The sequence below is a fragment of the Pelodiscus sinensis genome, chromosome 1 (assembly GCF_049634645.1).
Source record: "Pelodiscus sinensis isolate JC-2024 chromosome 1, ASM4963464v1, whole genome shotgun sequence".
Classification (NCBI taxonomy): Eukaryota; Metazoa; Chordata; order Testudines; family Trionychidae; genus Pelodiscus; species Pelodiscus sinensis.
The window spans coordinates 123845871-123862424 of NC_134711.1; the positions used below are offsets into that span (position 1 = coordinate 123845871).

The 16554-nt window shown below is 42.0% G+C and overlaps 1 protein-coding gene across 2 annotated transcripts in view; it reads right to left on the minus strand.

Moving 5' to 3' along the window:
• The window catches only part of SMC1B (structural maintenance of chromosomes 1B), a 102245-nt gene that overhangs the window by 71167 nt on the left and 14524 nt on the right, over window positions 1-16554 (minus strand). For both annotated transcript variants that reach the window (XM_075899976.1, XM_075899966.1), the window contains exons 7-11: window positions 15429-15569; window positions 12895-12977; window positions 10293-10500; window positions 4964-5149; window positions 122-301 (exon numbers count right to left, since the gene is read on the minus strand). In XM_075899976.1, the coding sequence (XP_075756091.1) occupies window positions 122-301; window positions 4964-5149; window positions 10293-10500; window positions 12895-12977; window positions 15429-15569 (798 nt within the window). The remainder of the gene's footprint in view (window positions 1-121; window positions 302-4963; window positions 5150-10292; window positions 10501-12894; window positions 12978-15428; window positions 15570-16554) is intronic.

The window sequence follows — 16554 nt, forward strand, 5'->3', positions numbered from 1 at the left end:
TTTTTCAACTCAAAGCTACTTTAACAATTTTTTTTTGTTTAGGATTATTCCTGTATTAAACATATTATTTGCAACCCACCTGATGAAAAAAAAAACCATGAAACAAAATTCAGTTTCTTACTTTCAATCTCACTGGTCCATCAAATGCTATCTGTCTTGCTTCTTTAACAGTTTCACAGACCAGACCATTGCCACATACGAACTGAATCACTTTTTTTAGTGGTGCAAATGAAGTCTGTACAACATCAATCATCATTTTAGATCCTTTTACTTCTCTTAATTTTTCATTGATAGGCTTAATCTAAAAAGCAAAAACAATCCGCTGGAGAACAGGTTGCAATCATGTGATACAAGTACCGTAGCAGGACAATATATTACTTGAAGAAAATCAACTACTATTTTCCATATTTTTGTCATATCAATGCCTTCTCACAAGACAAAAATGATAACATTTGTTAAAGTAAACAAAAACTGGACAAAACATGCATTGAAGTAACATTAAAAATCTACCTACAAAGCTGCTAGCATTTACATAAAAATATTAGGACTTCAATTAAAAAAAATCATCCATAAACAAGCATTCATAATATACATCAGCATGTTTTTAAATCCATTCTACTGAGCCTTTAAATGTTTTCCCAATCAGTGCCTGTAATAGTGATTGCTTATATCAAATTGGCAAAAAGAAAAAATAGATTTTCAATTTAATATGGGAACGATTCTGTCATAGTTCTCTTACAGTGGTTTTTACTTCAATTAAACCCAATTATTGATTGAAACAATTTAACTCACACAGAAATCACTAGTGTTATCTCATGTAAGAATCAACACACAAACTTGGGAGCCTAAACTTGGGCATTAAAAATCACACACAGACATCTAAATATGTATGGTATGATTTTCAGATATACTGAGCAACCAAAGCTGCCACAGATATTAACCCTCCCCAACTAGGGATATGAATGAGTAATTTGTTAACCAATAAGCCTTGCCCATTAAGGGCGAGGCTTACTGGTTAAAGTTAACTCATAGGGGTTGGAGCACTTCCCCATCTGCTATGGGTAGGGGGCTGCTCCAGCCCTGCTGGGGGACCACTATGGACAAGGGCTGCTTCAGCTAGGCTGGAACAATCCCATGCCCATCAGTGGGCCCAGGCTCATTGCAGGTAGGGACTTCTCCAGTGTTCTGGTTGGCAAAGGGGGAACGCTTCAGCCAGGCTGCAGCAATTCCCCCTCATGCCCTCCCTTTTACTTGGTTAACTGGTTAACCAATTAAATGGGATTTTACATCTCTACCCCAAACTAGACTGTTATACTACTGAGAAACTTGAAGGCTGCAATATCCCGTCTTGCAATACAATTTCTTCTAAGAATAGAAGGATATGTTTAACAAAGCTCCACTTTTTGCCACAAAACATCATCATGGTGCGCATCCTCTTGTGCAGCCTCCCCTATCACCCTCTCTTATGAAAAAGAAATCATATTGGTTCCACTGCTAAGTGATTCTCTCATGGCTGCAGAGCCAGGATTTACTTTAATGACTTATTTTGTTGAAGTCACACTGGAATTTCCTGCAACGAAGATCCTTTAACGTCTCCATGGAAGGGACATCATTGTCCTGGACATATGGGAAGCCACATCTAGACCCAGGGGACGTGGTTTAATTATACTCCAGCTTTATTAATTTAGCTCATCTGGGAACTATCAAGTAATGACTCCTGGTCATGATTTCTTTCCCTTTATCATTTCCACATAGTGGAGAGTGATTGTCAGTCCCCAGTTCCTCCCACAGCTGGTCCCCAGAACACTGCAGGGACCCACTAGGGATGTCAAATGTTAACCAGTTAACTGGTAGCATCACCCTTAACAAGTGATGCTTACTGGTTCCGGTTAATCAGTGCCAGCTGGAGCAGCTCCCTTCTTGCTATAGGCAGGACTCTGCTCCAGTCCTGGAGAACCTACCATGAACAGGGGCTGCTCGGGTCATCTGGCCACTCCAGCCTGGTCCCAGTGGGTGGGGAGAAGGGAACTGCTCCAGCACCACCAGCCCTGACTAACTGGTTAACCAGTTAAACATATTGTTAAAGTGGTTAACCAATTAAACATGAATTTACATTCCTACGCCACCCTGCCCTCCCCTCATATAGGTATTAAAGAGTTAGGGATAAAGAGGGTTATTCTGCTTACTATACCAGGCATTAGGAATGCCATTTCCCTCCTTAAGTGACACCTTCCTTTAAGTCCACTTACAATTTTAGAATTTAGGAAATATACTGCCTATGGGAAAAGTACCTGTGCTAGAGAGCTTCTTCACCTTAAAAGGCCAGCAACTTGAATCTTATTTCATGCACGACCCCGATCAGGCGCCTGAGTTGCTGTGGCAAGGTAACTAATGTAATGCCCATAGCAGAAAAAAAGTCCTACACTAATCCCCAGGATAGGAGATACTAATCCTAATGTGACAAGAGACTCAGGCTGGAGGAACGGGGTATGTAAGCACTTTGGTAAATGCACAAGAGTTAATGGCTCACCTAATCTCCATCAGCCCACGCAGCTGCTCAGACGATGCCCCCATTCATCTCCCCCTCAATACCCAGGTATAAAATCCTCACTGGAGCCACTATCCATTTTTCTTGCCAGTTGAGACAAAGCACAGCCTTTGAAGTTGTCAATGTTACGTTTTAACAGAGGTCACAGCAAAGTTCTTCTGGGCACTAGGGATATAAAATCCCAGTTTATCAGATTTAATCTATTAAGTGGGATCCTGCTCCTTCCCCCGACCCCTTCACCTGGGGGCGGGGAGGACGGCAGCAGGAGGAGCCAGCAGCCCCAAGTGTGTGGGGGGGGAGGTGATGGCAGCAATTCCTGCTCCCAGCCTATCCATGTGCAGGGTGCCCAACTTTTACTCCCAGCTCCCCTGGGGTTGGAGCAGCCCTCTACCCCCATAAAATCCATACTGGGTATATCATCCAAAGAGTCAGTAGATTTCTTTGACCATATAAAAGGTTTTTGAATAATTTTGGAGAGCACTTGCCTGTTACTTGGTTATGACTAGAATTCTTTTATAATAGAAAAAGAGATATTGTTAACTGTGAAACTAGAAACTGCAGGGGGCATAAAATCCTGATTAAAAGAGTGGCTTATTTTTCTGAGTAAGAGGAGAGAAGCCAATCAGAAGTTGGACTGATGTGATATTTTAAAACGTGGCTAAAACAGTAATGATGACCTTAGCGGGGTATGTGGATTTACTTTACACAAGGATAGGAGACAGCTAAGGCTCTGTAGCATCAAGTCATGCAGTAGCTGTACCATAACAGCTCAAGTTGGAATTTAATTACCTATTAAAAACACTCCCTGAGTCCTGCGTATTGTACAATGCACCATTAAGTAATTCAACCAGTTTTTTTGTTAGCATGAAACACATCACAGTTTCACTATGCAAACAGTCTTTTGAGAATCAACGTATAAATTACTTCTATTCTATGTACAGAAGTAATCAGTTTCTAATAAGCTGAATTTGTTAAAATGTTATTAGTAAAGTGGCCAGAAATGTTCTGAACACATAACAGACCTTTGTACCTCAGCTCTTTCAGAAGCCATACTACTATATAAATAAGGATGTTAAATATTGACTAATAGACTATTTGAATAGTTGATGCAAAATGCATCGACTATTCGATTAGTCAATAGGGCGCCTCCGCCTCTGAAGTGTAGCAACAGCCCTGAAGCTGTTGCTACACTTCAAAGGCAAAAGCCCCGCATGGAGCCCAGGGTCATCTGGGGAGTCCCCGTTGACCCTGGACTCCATGCAGCTTTGCTGCTTTGAAACACTGTGGGGAGCCCGGTGTCAGGCTCCTCAAGGCGTTTCAAAGCAGCAGCTCCACATGGAGCCAAGGGTCAGTGGGAGAGTCTGCAGCTGATCTCGGGCTCCCCACAGTGCTGCTTTGAAACGCCATGAGAAGCCTGACGCCAGGCTCTCTGCGGTGTTTCAAAGTGGCAGCACTGCACGTAGCCTGGGGTCACTGGGGCCTCCCCAGCTGATCCTGGGTGCCACTCAGCGCTGCCATTTTGAAACGCTGTATGCACCCTGTATGCACCCTGGCTCCGGGCTGCTCATGGTGTTTCAAAGCAGCAGCACTGCATGGAGCCCAGGGTCTGGTCCTAAGTTTCAAGGAAAGATGCCACTTTGAAGTACTCTCTCTTCTTCCCCCTGCTTCCTGTCTCTTTCTGATAGAGGCAGCAATGAGAAAGGGGGAACAACCAGTCGACTAGTCCTTCACATTCCTAAATACAAACAAAATGTCATATTGAAACAATACTAAACTGGGACACAAGGCTAAACTGCAGGCCTCTATAATAAGTTTTCTCTAGGGGTACATCTACACAGCAGCGTTATTGCACAATAACATAGTGAGCATCTAAACTCCAAGCCTTTATGTCAAAATAACGTCGAGCTAAAGGACTTCCTATTCCAAATCATGTAACCCTTATTTCATGAGAAGTAAGGGAAGTCAACGAAGAGTGTTCTTCCTTCAATTTCCTGCTGTGTCGAAAGCACCAAAAAGTGAATTAAGCCATTCCTACTTAAACTACGCAACTGGAGTAATTGAAGTTGCACAGCTTAATTCAACTTTAGCCCTAGTGTATAGACGAACCCTAAAATGCTAAAAGGTTAGGGACAGATCTGTTTTACTATATAGCTAAAGGAACCAATTTACAAAAATCATGATGTAATATATACTGAAGACATGGAAATCAGTTACATGAGGAGGAGCAACCAAGGGATAAAATTACAATAAAGCATCTTAAGTACATAGTACAGAAAGGGAAAGGATCTGAGTTTTTATAGAAGGAACCCTCTCAAGCATACAATGTCTCTACAATAGTATTGTTATACTTAAACACTTACATTTTATGTATCTTAAAACTGAACTAATTTGCTGATGAAAAGATTAAAAACTTACATCAAGGTAATCCAATGCAAGAAATGTTTCAGGCTCAGCTCTTTCCTCTTTTAGGAACCGAATACACTCCCTTGCTATCTTTTCAGTAGCCACAACAATAGCACTCATGTACTTGCCAAAGACTTTGGTAACCGCCAACTGATACTTTTTATGAATAGGATGACACAAGTCAAGCAGTCTTCCAAACTTAAAATAAAATTAAGAAATAACCCTTAGCTTATATCTGATATTTAACAAAACTGTTCACCATAAGACAAAAATCATTTTTATAAAGTTACAGATCGACCTGTTTCATTTGTCTCATAACTGATACACAGTCTATTAAAATTATAAATAGAACTACAAGCTGAAGTCAAGTTTTAAGTCCAAATGAGAGATATTACCACAGAAATTCTAAGAGATCCAAAATTCTTGCTAGTCTAGGATTACAATTACTCCCTTCTAAACAGTAACTTTATTAACCTCAAAATTCTTTAGCATGCAATTTCAAAGTATGACAAGCTCAATGAGAACAATGAACTAGGGATGTAAAAGTATGACTGTTTAAACCGTTAACTGATAACATCCTACAATGAATACCAGTAGCTTAATGTGGCTTCTTTAGAAAGGATCTCTCCATTGCAAAATATATACAGTATATTGAAAACGGCATAAAATATATTACTGTAAAGAAGGACCCGACTAAGCAAATTCAGTAACAGGAAAAGAAAGAGTGTAGGAACTGCAGCCGATTGCATTCCTGCCTTTATCTGCTGCAATATTTTCATCTTCATGACACAAGTCAGTAACCTTTTATTTTTATTCGATAGCACGTATAATGAATAGGGATGGTAGATATCAGTTAACTGAATAGTCAAATAATCACAGTAATTCCTATTGGTTACTTGACCATTCTATAGTATCAGATACAGCAGTGCAGAGTGCCAGTCCACGAGGGGAGCCAGTTTTACAACTAGCTCTCTGTGCAGACCAGCTGCCTGCAAACCCCATGTTGCTGCCTCTGACACAGGGGCAGCAGCGCAGGGTGGCAGTAGCTCCTGTCTGCAGGGAGTCCCAGGTCTCCACGGACAGAGGATGTTCCATGGGGAGCTGGGGTTCCCCGCAGACAGGGGCTGCTGCCATGAAGCAGCCTCTGCCCACAGCAGGCCCAGACCCACTACTGACAGAGACTGCCCCATGGGATGTAAAACAGACCCTGTCTGCGGGAAGCTGGTCGTCCCCCCTGTGAACAGACCTACCCTGCCCCTGCACTGCAGCACTGAAAGAGGCAGGGGAGGAAGGGATGCACCATGGAGCTCCTGCTAGGGGGAACCACTTTTAAGCCAGCTCCCCTCAGCACCAGTTCCTGCTTCCCCCCTTGCTGCCTCTGATACAGAGACAGCAAGGGAAGGTGGGCAATGTGAGTGGTCAAAAAGACTAACCAGTAAGGCTAGGTTTATCAGTTAATTGTATACTTGACTATCCATTCACATCCCTAATAATGAAATAAAACAGGGGTGGAGAACCTTTTTTGGGTCGGGGGCCACTGACCCACATAAAAATCTGTTGGGGGTCGCGCACAAGAGAAGCAAACAAACAAAAAAACCTCCAAACTCTCATTGTTGTGGCCCCCAATGAGGAGGAGAGACACTCTCCACATTCCCCTTGCACATCAGAGCCTAGATGGGCCCAAGCTGGTAGATTTGGGGGCTCTAGCCCCTTGGTGGGCAGTGGGGGGACTGGAGCACCATCATGGACTTCCTGGGGGAGCCCTGAACCTCAGGGGCTGAATCCAGGTAAGCTGGGGACCACATGCAGCCCACGGGCCTGAGGTTCCCCACCTCTGAAATAAAAGATCATTTTGCCACATATGGTGAGCACCAGCCACACAAGTCTCTAGCACTTCTGGTTATGAAAAGCCTTCAAAAGTTTAACCTCGTGCAGTTAAACTCCATAAAGCCTTGTTCACATACAAAAATAGCACCTAGCTTCAGCTTAGTTAAATCAGCTTAAACTGATACAAACCAGTGGGTATTCTTAAAATAGTCTTAGAACTAGCTCATCCATTCAAATTAATGATCAAATCAGCAATTTTAACCATGTCCACAGGGTATCACATCAGTTTACTAAATCAGTTTGTTAAGGAATGTCTCCTTCCCATCAAACAGAATGTGAGCAAAGACCTTTTCTGTGTGGTCCCTGCACCTTTTCTCCATCACCATGTGGCCCTGTGCCTCTTCCCCTTGTGCCTGCCCCACCAATGACCCTCGGCCTTCTATGAGATACCAACTGAACCCTCCCCCCGACTGGCCTGCAATTAAAAAAAAGCCTTTTTGCAGGAACACTACAATGCCATTCTAACATTCTAATTTTTACATTTATTCTTTGGAGAATTCGGTCATTGCATGTGTGCATAATTAATGAACTGTGTGTGTTTAATTTTTTGCCAAGAAAAAAAAATCTGAAAAATTGCTGCAGCTCTGCCTGTTGGCCACCGGAGAGCACTGAGATGATGGAACACAGCAGTAGCTCCCAGCCAGATGAAAGAGTCTAGAATAGTGGTGGGCAATGGATCCACATGCAGCCCACTGGGACTACACCTGCAGTCCGCAGAACTGTCTGCCCTCCTCTCACGTGTACACCTTGTGCACTGGGGTTGGAATGCTGCAAACTAGGAATATAAGCAACTAATCGACAAGTCTACCATACCATCCGTTAAGAAAAAGCTTATAGGACAGTCACTTCCCGTCCCCCTTGCTGCCTCTACCACAGGGGTGGGCAATAATTTTTGCTAGGGGGACACTCCAAGGTTTTGGAAAGTGGGGTTGAGGGCTGCACTCTTCCATATTAATGGAGGAAATGCGAGGTCTGGGATGGAGGTTGGGTGCAGAAGGGAGCTTGAGTAAGGGATCGGGATGCAGGAGGGAGACTAGAGTCTGGGATGGAGTTGGGATGAAGCAAGTGGTTGTGACTTAGGACAGGGGACTGTAGGGCAGGGGTTTGAGATGTCGCCTAGGGTAGGAGGGGATTGTAATCTGGGGCAGAAAATTGGGGTGCCAAATCTGGGAGGAAGTATGGGTGTAAGAGGAGAATAGAGGGTTTGAGTATGTTGAGTGGGGGAGCAGAGAGTTGGGGCAGGAAAGGGCAGGGGTGCCAGAAGCAGGCTGTAGCTAAGCGACTTACTTGCCAGCTGTCAAACTTGCCTGCCTACAGAGCTTAAAATGTTTCCCAGCCAGCCCGCTTGCTTGCTTGCCTGGCCACGTGCTTTATGAATAACTGAGCAGAGGAGACGGGGGCATGGTTCTTCTTGGCTGCCTGTTATTCGAACAAGCTGCTCTCATTGGCTGATTTCTGCCATAAACTGGCCAACGGGAAAGTGCTAGCAGTGGGGTGGCTTCTAAAACATCCCCTCTCTCCTCCAGTTTTAAAACAGAAATGGAGCCCTGCAGCTGCATTTCTGCAGGGTGCACAGGGCAAGCAGGGGAGCCTTCCTAGGGCTCCCCGCTGTCCCCGTGGGACGGATCCGGTGGCTTGGCGGGCCGCATTCAGCCCGCAGGCCGTATTTTGCCCAAGCCTGCTCTATCAGAAAGAGGCAGCCGAGGGGAGCAGGGAGAGAGTGGTGGAGGCCCTGGAGGGAGCCAGCTTAAAAGCCGGTTCCCCTTAGCTCCAGCTCTGTGAGAGGAGATGGGGCACAGCAATGGCGTTCCACCTTTGAAATGTACAAGAGTCCCCACTGGGGCTCATGTACGTTTCAAAGCAGAAACACGGCATGGAGCCCAGTGCCAGCTCCATGTGGTGTTTCAATCTTTGAAATGCACAGGAGCCCCTGTTGGGGTTCTTGTACATTTCAAGAGCCAAATGCCAGGTGGGCTCTTGCTACATTTGAAAGAGGAAGTGCCCTTATCGACTAATCAAGTAGTCAATGGAAATTCTTTCAACTATTCAATTAGTTGATTAATCTAATTTTAACATCCCTACAACAAACCAACTATTTGCTGGTTCAAGCAATTCAAGCTCTGGGAGGGAGGGAGAGGAGCAGAGCTGGAGCATGAAGGAGGTATTTCATGGTGCTATGAAAGTACGGGGAGCCAGGGCGAGGCTTAGGAAGTGAAAGGCCCCAGTGCCCCATGGAGAAGGGGAGCAGACATGGGTGTCGCTGGGCCACAGGTGGAACCCCGGTCAGCTGTGTATTGCTGCAGACCACTGAGATGAAGGGGGCCCACTCACTATTCTTTGTTTCTTATCACAGCTGCAGAGCTTTCTTCAAAGCATCTATAAAGTCAAGTCAGGAAACAGGAGCTATGGGGAGATATATTTAGGTGCTGGGGACAGAGAGGGAGTCTAATAAGTTCTCATGGAAGGACTGCCGTATGGCCACCAGTGGGGGGAGTGTGGGGAGAGGGGCAAGACCACACAGGAACCGGGGTAGCTGATTGGGGCACAGAGACACATGGGGATGGGGGAAGTGGGAGCAGAAGGATACATGTGACTGACTGAATGGTCAGGGGTCAACCAGAGTTTGCACTGGGGAAGCTCCCTAATAGTTGCTTCACACATACCCCCCAAAATCCATACTTTTCCATCCATACCTAGCAATCCTCCAAGTTCACATGCAGGTTCTCTCTTAACAATTATTTCCCTTTCCCTCAGCTTCTCCATTACCCCTGACTTCTGCTAGTCTTTACAATGCTTTATTTTGGGGGGGAGGGGGGAGATTTGTTCTATGTTTCAGTTTAAACTAATTATTACTCAGAGCTCTGTATTAACATGCCTTCTAAGGAATCTATTAAAAAACATTTTCTGAATCTTATATGATCTGCATTGTTATAGACATACTTACTGATCAGGTATTTTGAAGTAAATGACCAAAATAATTGAAACTGGTATAATTATACTGTGTTATTTTGACAAATAAAATATGCAGCATTTTGCAAAAATTAAAAAAATATTGTATGTGGAATTAATTTTCATTGCAGAATTTCTATTTTTGATGCATTGCTTCTCCTATGTGAAATTTGTAAAAATAAAATAATGAATGAATAGCATGTTTATCGATGGCATGAAAAAAGTTTAATACGGTTAACATTTTAAAGTTTCAAATAAGAATGTAGGTGTCTGTTCAACAAATTCCTGAAATTCAGAAAAACTGTATTTAATAAATTTACTAGAATTTTTAAAATGCAAAATTTGCATTTCCATTCACAAGCATCCCTGGAACACAGATTCAAAGTTAAAATATATTCAATATGGCCAGAGAAAGACCCATGCTGCCATATATATATCAAAACTCCAAAATGCAAATCTCAAATCTAGTTCTGACTATAAAATTTAAATAAATCCATCCAATTACCACAGAATCAGGATAAAGTCTTTTGAGACTCTCCAGCATCTCTGCTCTCATTTGCTGTCGTCTTCCTTCATGATAGTCAATTCTAGCATTCTGCAGCTCACCAACTATTTTGTTTAGTTCTTCATTTACTTGAGCTATCCGTACCCTTGAATGCTCCAATTCATCAGTTAGGACTTTCTCTTGTTGTTTTTTCTCTGCTAACAATTCACTTTAATTAAAAATAACATAAGATGTGAGAAAAATATACAGATATACATATGACTGTTAATCAATACAAGGTACAGTTTTTCAAAAAGATTTTAGACTTTAGTAAGGCATTTGATATGGTCTCACATGATCTTATAAATAAACTAGGCAAATACAACTTAGATGGGGCTACTGTATAGTGAGTGCGTAACTGGCTGGATAACTGTTCTCAGATAGCAGTTATTAATGGTTCACAATCATGCTGGAAGTGCATAACAAGTGGGGTTCTGCAGGAGTCTGTTTTGGGACCAGTTCTGTTCAATATCTTCGTCAACAATTTAAATATTGGCACAGAGAGTACGCTTATTACATTTACAGATGATACCAAGCTGGGAGGGGTTGCAATTGCTTTGGAGAATAGGGTAACAATTCAAAATGACCTGGACAAACTGGAGAAACGATTTGAGGTAAATAGAATGAAGTTTAATAAGGATAAATGCAGAGTACTCCACTTAGGAAGGAACAATCAGTTTCACACATACAGAATGGGAAGCAACTGTCTAGGAAAGAGTCTGCAGATAGTGGACCACCAGCTGAATATGAGCCAACAGTGTGACGCTGTTGCAAAAAAAGCAAACATGATTCTGGGGTTCATTAACAGGAGTGCTGTGAGCAAGATGCGAGAAGTCATTCTTCTTCTCTACTTCACGCTGATTAGGCCTCAATTGGAGTACTGTGTCCAGTTCCAGGCACCAGATTTCCAGAAAGATGTGGAGAAATTGGAGAAGAAATTGGTCCAGAGAAGAGCAACAAGAATAATTAAAGGTCTAGAGAACATGACCTATGAAGGAAGACTGAAAGAATTGGGTTTGTTTAGTTTGGAAAGGAGAAGACCAAGAGGCGTGTTCAAGTATCTCAAAGGGTATCACAGGAAGGAGGGAGAAAAATTGTTCTCCTTGGCCTCTGAGGATAGGACAAGAAGCAATGGGCTTAAACAGCAGCAAGGGAGGTTTAAGTTGGACATTAGGTTAAACACTGGAATAAATTGTCTAGGGAAGTTGTGGAATCTTCATCTCTGGAGATATTTAAGAGCAGGTTTGATAGACATCTATCGGGGATGGTATAGACAGTACTGTGTCCTGCCATGAGAACAGGGGACTGGACTCGATGACCTCTCAAGGTCGCTTCCAGTTCTAGTGTTCTATGATTCTATGGAAAGTCACATTAAGTGAAAAGCCTATGGCAAAATCATGCCCCCCGCTCCCCTTGGGTGTGTCTAGACTACATGCCTCCGTCGACGGAGGCATGTAGATTAGACAGATCGGCAGAGGGAAATGAAGCCGCGATTAAAATAATCGCGGCTTCATTTAAATTTAAATGGCTGCCCCGCTCTGCCGATCAGCTGTTTGTCGGCAGATCGGGGCAGTCTGGATGCTCCGCGTCGACAAAGAAGCCTTTCTTGATCGGCACAGGTATGCCTCGTGAAACCAGGTTTACCTGTGCCGATCAAGAAAGGCTTCTTTGTCGACGCGGCGCGTCCAGACTGCCCCGATCTGCCGACAAACAGCTGATCGGCAGAGCGGGGCAGCCATTTAAATTTAAATGAAGCCGCGATTATTTTAATCGCGGCTTCATTTCCCTCTGCCGATCTGTCTAATCTACATGCCTCCGTCAACGGAGGCATGTAGTCTAGACACACCCCTTGTTACACACATGCACAGGGCATAAAATTCATTTTTTGTTCATCTATGAATTGTGAGTCACACATTTCAGAGGGGTAGTCATGTTAGTCTGTTTCAGGTGGGGGAAAAAAAAAAAAAGAGTCCTATGGCACCTTAAAGACAAATGTATTTGTTAGTCTTTAATGGTGCCACAGGACTCCTCATTGTTATTGTGATTCACAGCATCTCTTCACTGGACTGTATCTCCCCCTCCATGGCAGATCTCTGACCCATCCAAATTCAAGTCAGCACATCTGAGTCAGTGTGGAGGGGGAAGTAATACATGCCAACAAAAGGGCTGGTACAGTTACTCTATATTCATAAAACATAGACCAAGGAACAAACTGGTTAATTCACAATCTGACCCCTATTCTGCTTCCACAGAGGCAAAACTACAAAACTGTATTCTGTCCTTTTATTCCAGGCTTGTGGTAAAACCACAATCTAATGCATAATGAAGATATAATCCTCAGATTCATGAGGGAGCCTAGCAATCACAAAATAAGCAAACAAACAAAAATGTGTTAAGTAATATCCAAGTGAATTGTAGACACCATCAAGATTTATCACAGAACAAATATGACCCTTAGATTTAAAAATACACAATAAAAGAGGCAGGCATTCAACAATTTTTTGAAAACATGCAATGCATCTGAATCGCAATTTATTTTAATTTGTTTAAAAATCAAACATACGTGCATGACTTGGCATACTCCTCCAACTTCTCAATTCGTTTTTTGTGATCCTCTATCTGTTCCACAACTTGCTTTATATTTTCCTAAACAACCATAAATAGGATGTAACATTTATTCACCTACTAAAATGCAGTTGTGCTGCTCTAATAGCTAAGAAAATGGAAGGAAGTTATTCAAACATAACATTGCATTCTATTTATAAAAGGGCCAATAATTATTTCAAAGTTAAGAATAAATAAGAGACAGAGTGTTGCACTAGTTCAATTTTATGTTAGTAAGTTTGACTGGAATTCTCCATATGTAAAATTCTAGAAAGAACTCTACAATATTAACATATGCATTCTTTTCGTCAAATACTTTAACATTTGGAGATGGCCGTATCTATGTTTAAATATAAGTTCATAAAAGAGAGACGGCTACAGATTTTTTTTCAATTCCTTTGACTAAGTAAAGGAAACCAGATTTCCAAAGAAGTGGAGATAGTGAGGAGAGTCCAGTATCTAAAAGTGATATTATATAGTTATACGTAGGCAAGATTTCTACTTAAGAGAATTGCCTCTATTCTATGTAGTCTCATTTGTGGGAGATTAAAAGCAATACCCCTCTCCCCCCTCCCCCCCCACAAACACACCCTATGCAAACACACAACTGGAAGAGTTCACACATTTAAAAAACGACTGTTGCAGTGCTCTTCTGGAAATGGTATCTGTGGATGATTAGCAATCCATGCAATTGCTCTCCAAATCTACAGCAAGGAAATGGCATACAGCCATCCACCAACCACGAACGTAACGTTAAGACATAGAATGAGCTCTTACACCTGCTAATCCTGGAACATGAGAAAACTGGTATTAAGGATGTGAAAATGTGGTTACTTTCCTAATCAAGGACTCAATAGATTTTTCATCGACTACTCAATTAGTTGATAGGGATCGCCATTACGGAGCTCATCTGGCTTGTGGGTCCCAGCATAACATCCCCTGCTGCTGCTCTGCATTACAAGGGACAGGTGAGCCGGCGCGCGAAGACGCTGGCTCAAGCCCTGCTCCCCTGGGTCATTTGTCAGCCTGCATAACCTCTCCTGCTGCTGATATGCATTACAAAGGACTGGGCAGCTGGTGCGCGAAGACACTAGCTTGGTGCCTGCTCTCTGCTCCTGAGAATCATTGGTCAGCCCACATAAACTCCTCCAATGTTGCTCTGCATTACAAGGGACAGGTGAGCCAGTGCTGACCAATGACCCATGGTAGCAGGGACTGAGCTGGCGTCTTCACACACTGGCTCCCATCTCTTAATATTTCAGGGACACAGTTGGAGAGATGCAATTAATTAATAGTGCTAACTGATAAGCTCATGCTTATTGGTTAGTCAAGTAGTCACTTACATCCCTAACTGGTATATCCACTGGAACAGTCTAATTCATTTTGAAGTTTTCTTAATACATATGAAGATCCATCTACATACTCTCTCCACGTCAAGAGATGAAGATAACCTCAGCAACTGACTCTGCACTTCATAGCAATTGGTAAAACTACAAGATTTGCGCAGAGAATTGGGAAAAAAATACTCAAATCTCAACTGCAGTAATGGTTCCAGGGTTTAAAATGGGCTTGTATCCTTTCTGCCTCACATGCAATGAGGTATAGAATGAACTCTGAGCAGGAGACTAACCTATTCCCTAACAAAAATTAACAAGCACTCTGGTGCAACGTAAACATTGGATTGTTATATGACACTTTTTATTCTCATCTGCCGTAAGTTAATGGTACAAAGAGCCAGAGAAGACTCACTTTTCTGTCTATGCGGTTGGAACAAAATCCACATCCTGGAACCAAATTCCAAAAGCAGACAGGAAATTTAAAAAAAAAAAACACGGTCCTGATCCCAAGAACACAAAAATCAGCCACAACACTATGTAGGTGGAAAGTTAACTACAACAAAAGAACTTCAAAAGTAGAAAGGAAAGAAATGATAAAACATACCACTGATATTGCAGAATCTAAATACAACAGTTGTCATGGTAAGAGAAAACTAAGTACAGTTTGTGTTTCTCTCACTTGTATAATTATGGCATAACATGCAGATCTGCAAGCAGACTTTCATGAAGCCACATCCTAGAAGGGATATGTAAAGTAACTGAGTACAAAGAGCCAGCCATGTGGCAGTAGTTCTGTCAAAAGAGAAGCACGGACATTAGGAACGTAATATCCCATTTAACTGGTTAACCAGTTAAACACACCACTTAACCAATTAAAGGGAGGGAGTGGGGGGTTGCTCCAGGCCCGCCCGCCACTGGGCTGGAGGTCTCCCCCTGCATTTGCAGACTGCGCAAGGCTTGCAGGTTAACCAGTTAAACATTCATACTCTTACAGACATTTGCATTGTATCTAGGTTATTGAAATGTTTTTTGATAAAGAATGTATTAAGGTAATTTTACAAAAGTGTAAAAGGGAAAGGAAGAACAAATGTTAAACAAAGAGACAATAAAATTGTCTTTTCCCCAATAAAATTAAATTCCATCTCAGTATATATACCTCAATTTCTTTTTGCTTCCTCTCATCAAATGCCATCCTTTCTTGTTCTGTTTTTTGTTCCAATTGCAGTTTTTCTACTTGCTGGGTCAATGTAGCTACTTTCTTTCTCACTAGTTCTTTTAGCTCTTTATACTGATCCAGCTGTACAAACAGATCCAAATATTACTAATTCTCCTAAATATAAAAAAGGATTTTTTCACTGCATTATGTGCTTGACTAGCAAATTAACAACTTTACCAAAATTAAAGATGGTCAATTACTATCTAGTTATAGAGCCAAATGTTGGCAATCAGTTGCCATGGAAGATATGACTTAAAACTTCATTCTCCTGTTTTCTTGCCTAGTCTAGTTTAGAATTTTGTTTTCAATAAGTCATTAAACAAAGGACCAAGACATCACATAGATGCCAAGTGACCCAAAAATAAATGAGTTATTGTGAAGAAGAAGAATAGTTATTTTGCTACAATGTGAGAACCCTCCAAGGAAGAAAATGTGTAAAGTTATACAGAAGGGTCTAATTTTGGGATAACTGTATAAACTATGGCCAAAAGTTAACAAATTTCTTAACTAAGAAGCTGGAATTAACTAATGAAAAGATTTGTCAACCCTAGGCACAATTTACAGGATTACCTCAAACTACAGGGACAAAAGGAAAGAAATTTACTGATCAGATTCTGCAGAGTTAAATTGTATAATAAAAATTTTAAAAAGTTTATGGGTCTAATGGTTACAGAAATAATTTTCTTGGTGTGAACTAAGTGAAATTATGCAGTAATGTCTTCCTGAAACAGCCTTACATTAGAACGGTCGACTGCCTCAGTTTCAAATCTTATCTGTCACTGATGGGCTGCATGCTGGGAAACTATTTTGGACCCTACAGGCCCTTTCACAGAAAAAGAGTTGCTTCATGGTTACTATCATAGCCTCACATTTTTGTGTTCTCAGTAAAAAAAAATCAATGGATACATGATGCTGTGGACCCATGGCACCAGTTCACAGGGAACTCCACAAAGACTGGGTTTAAAATACAAAAATTCAGCACATGCTTTAAGCAGGCACCACTAAATCCTCCTCTCACTGGTTCAATCTGAAGAGGGTCTTTCAGTATTGCTTTGGAGATTATACG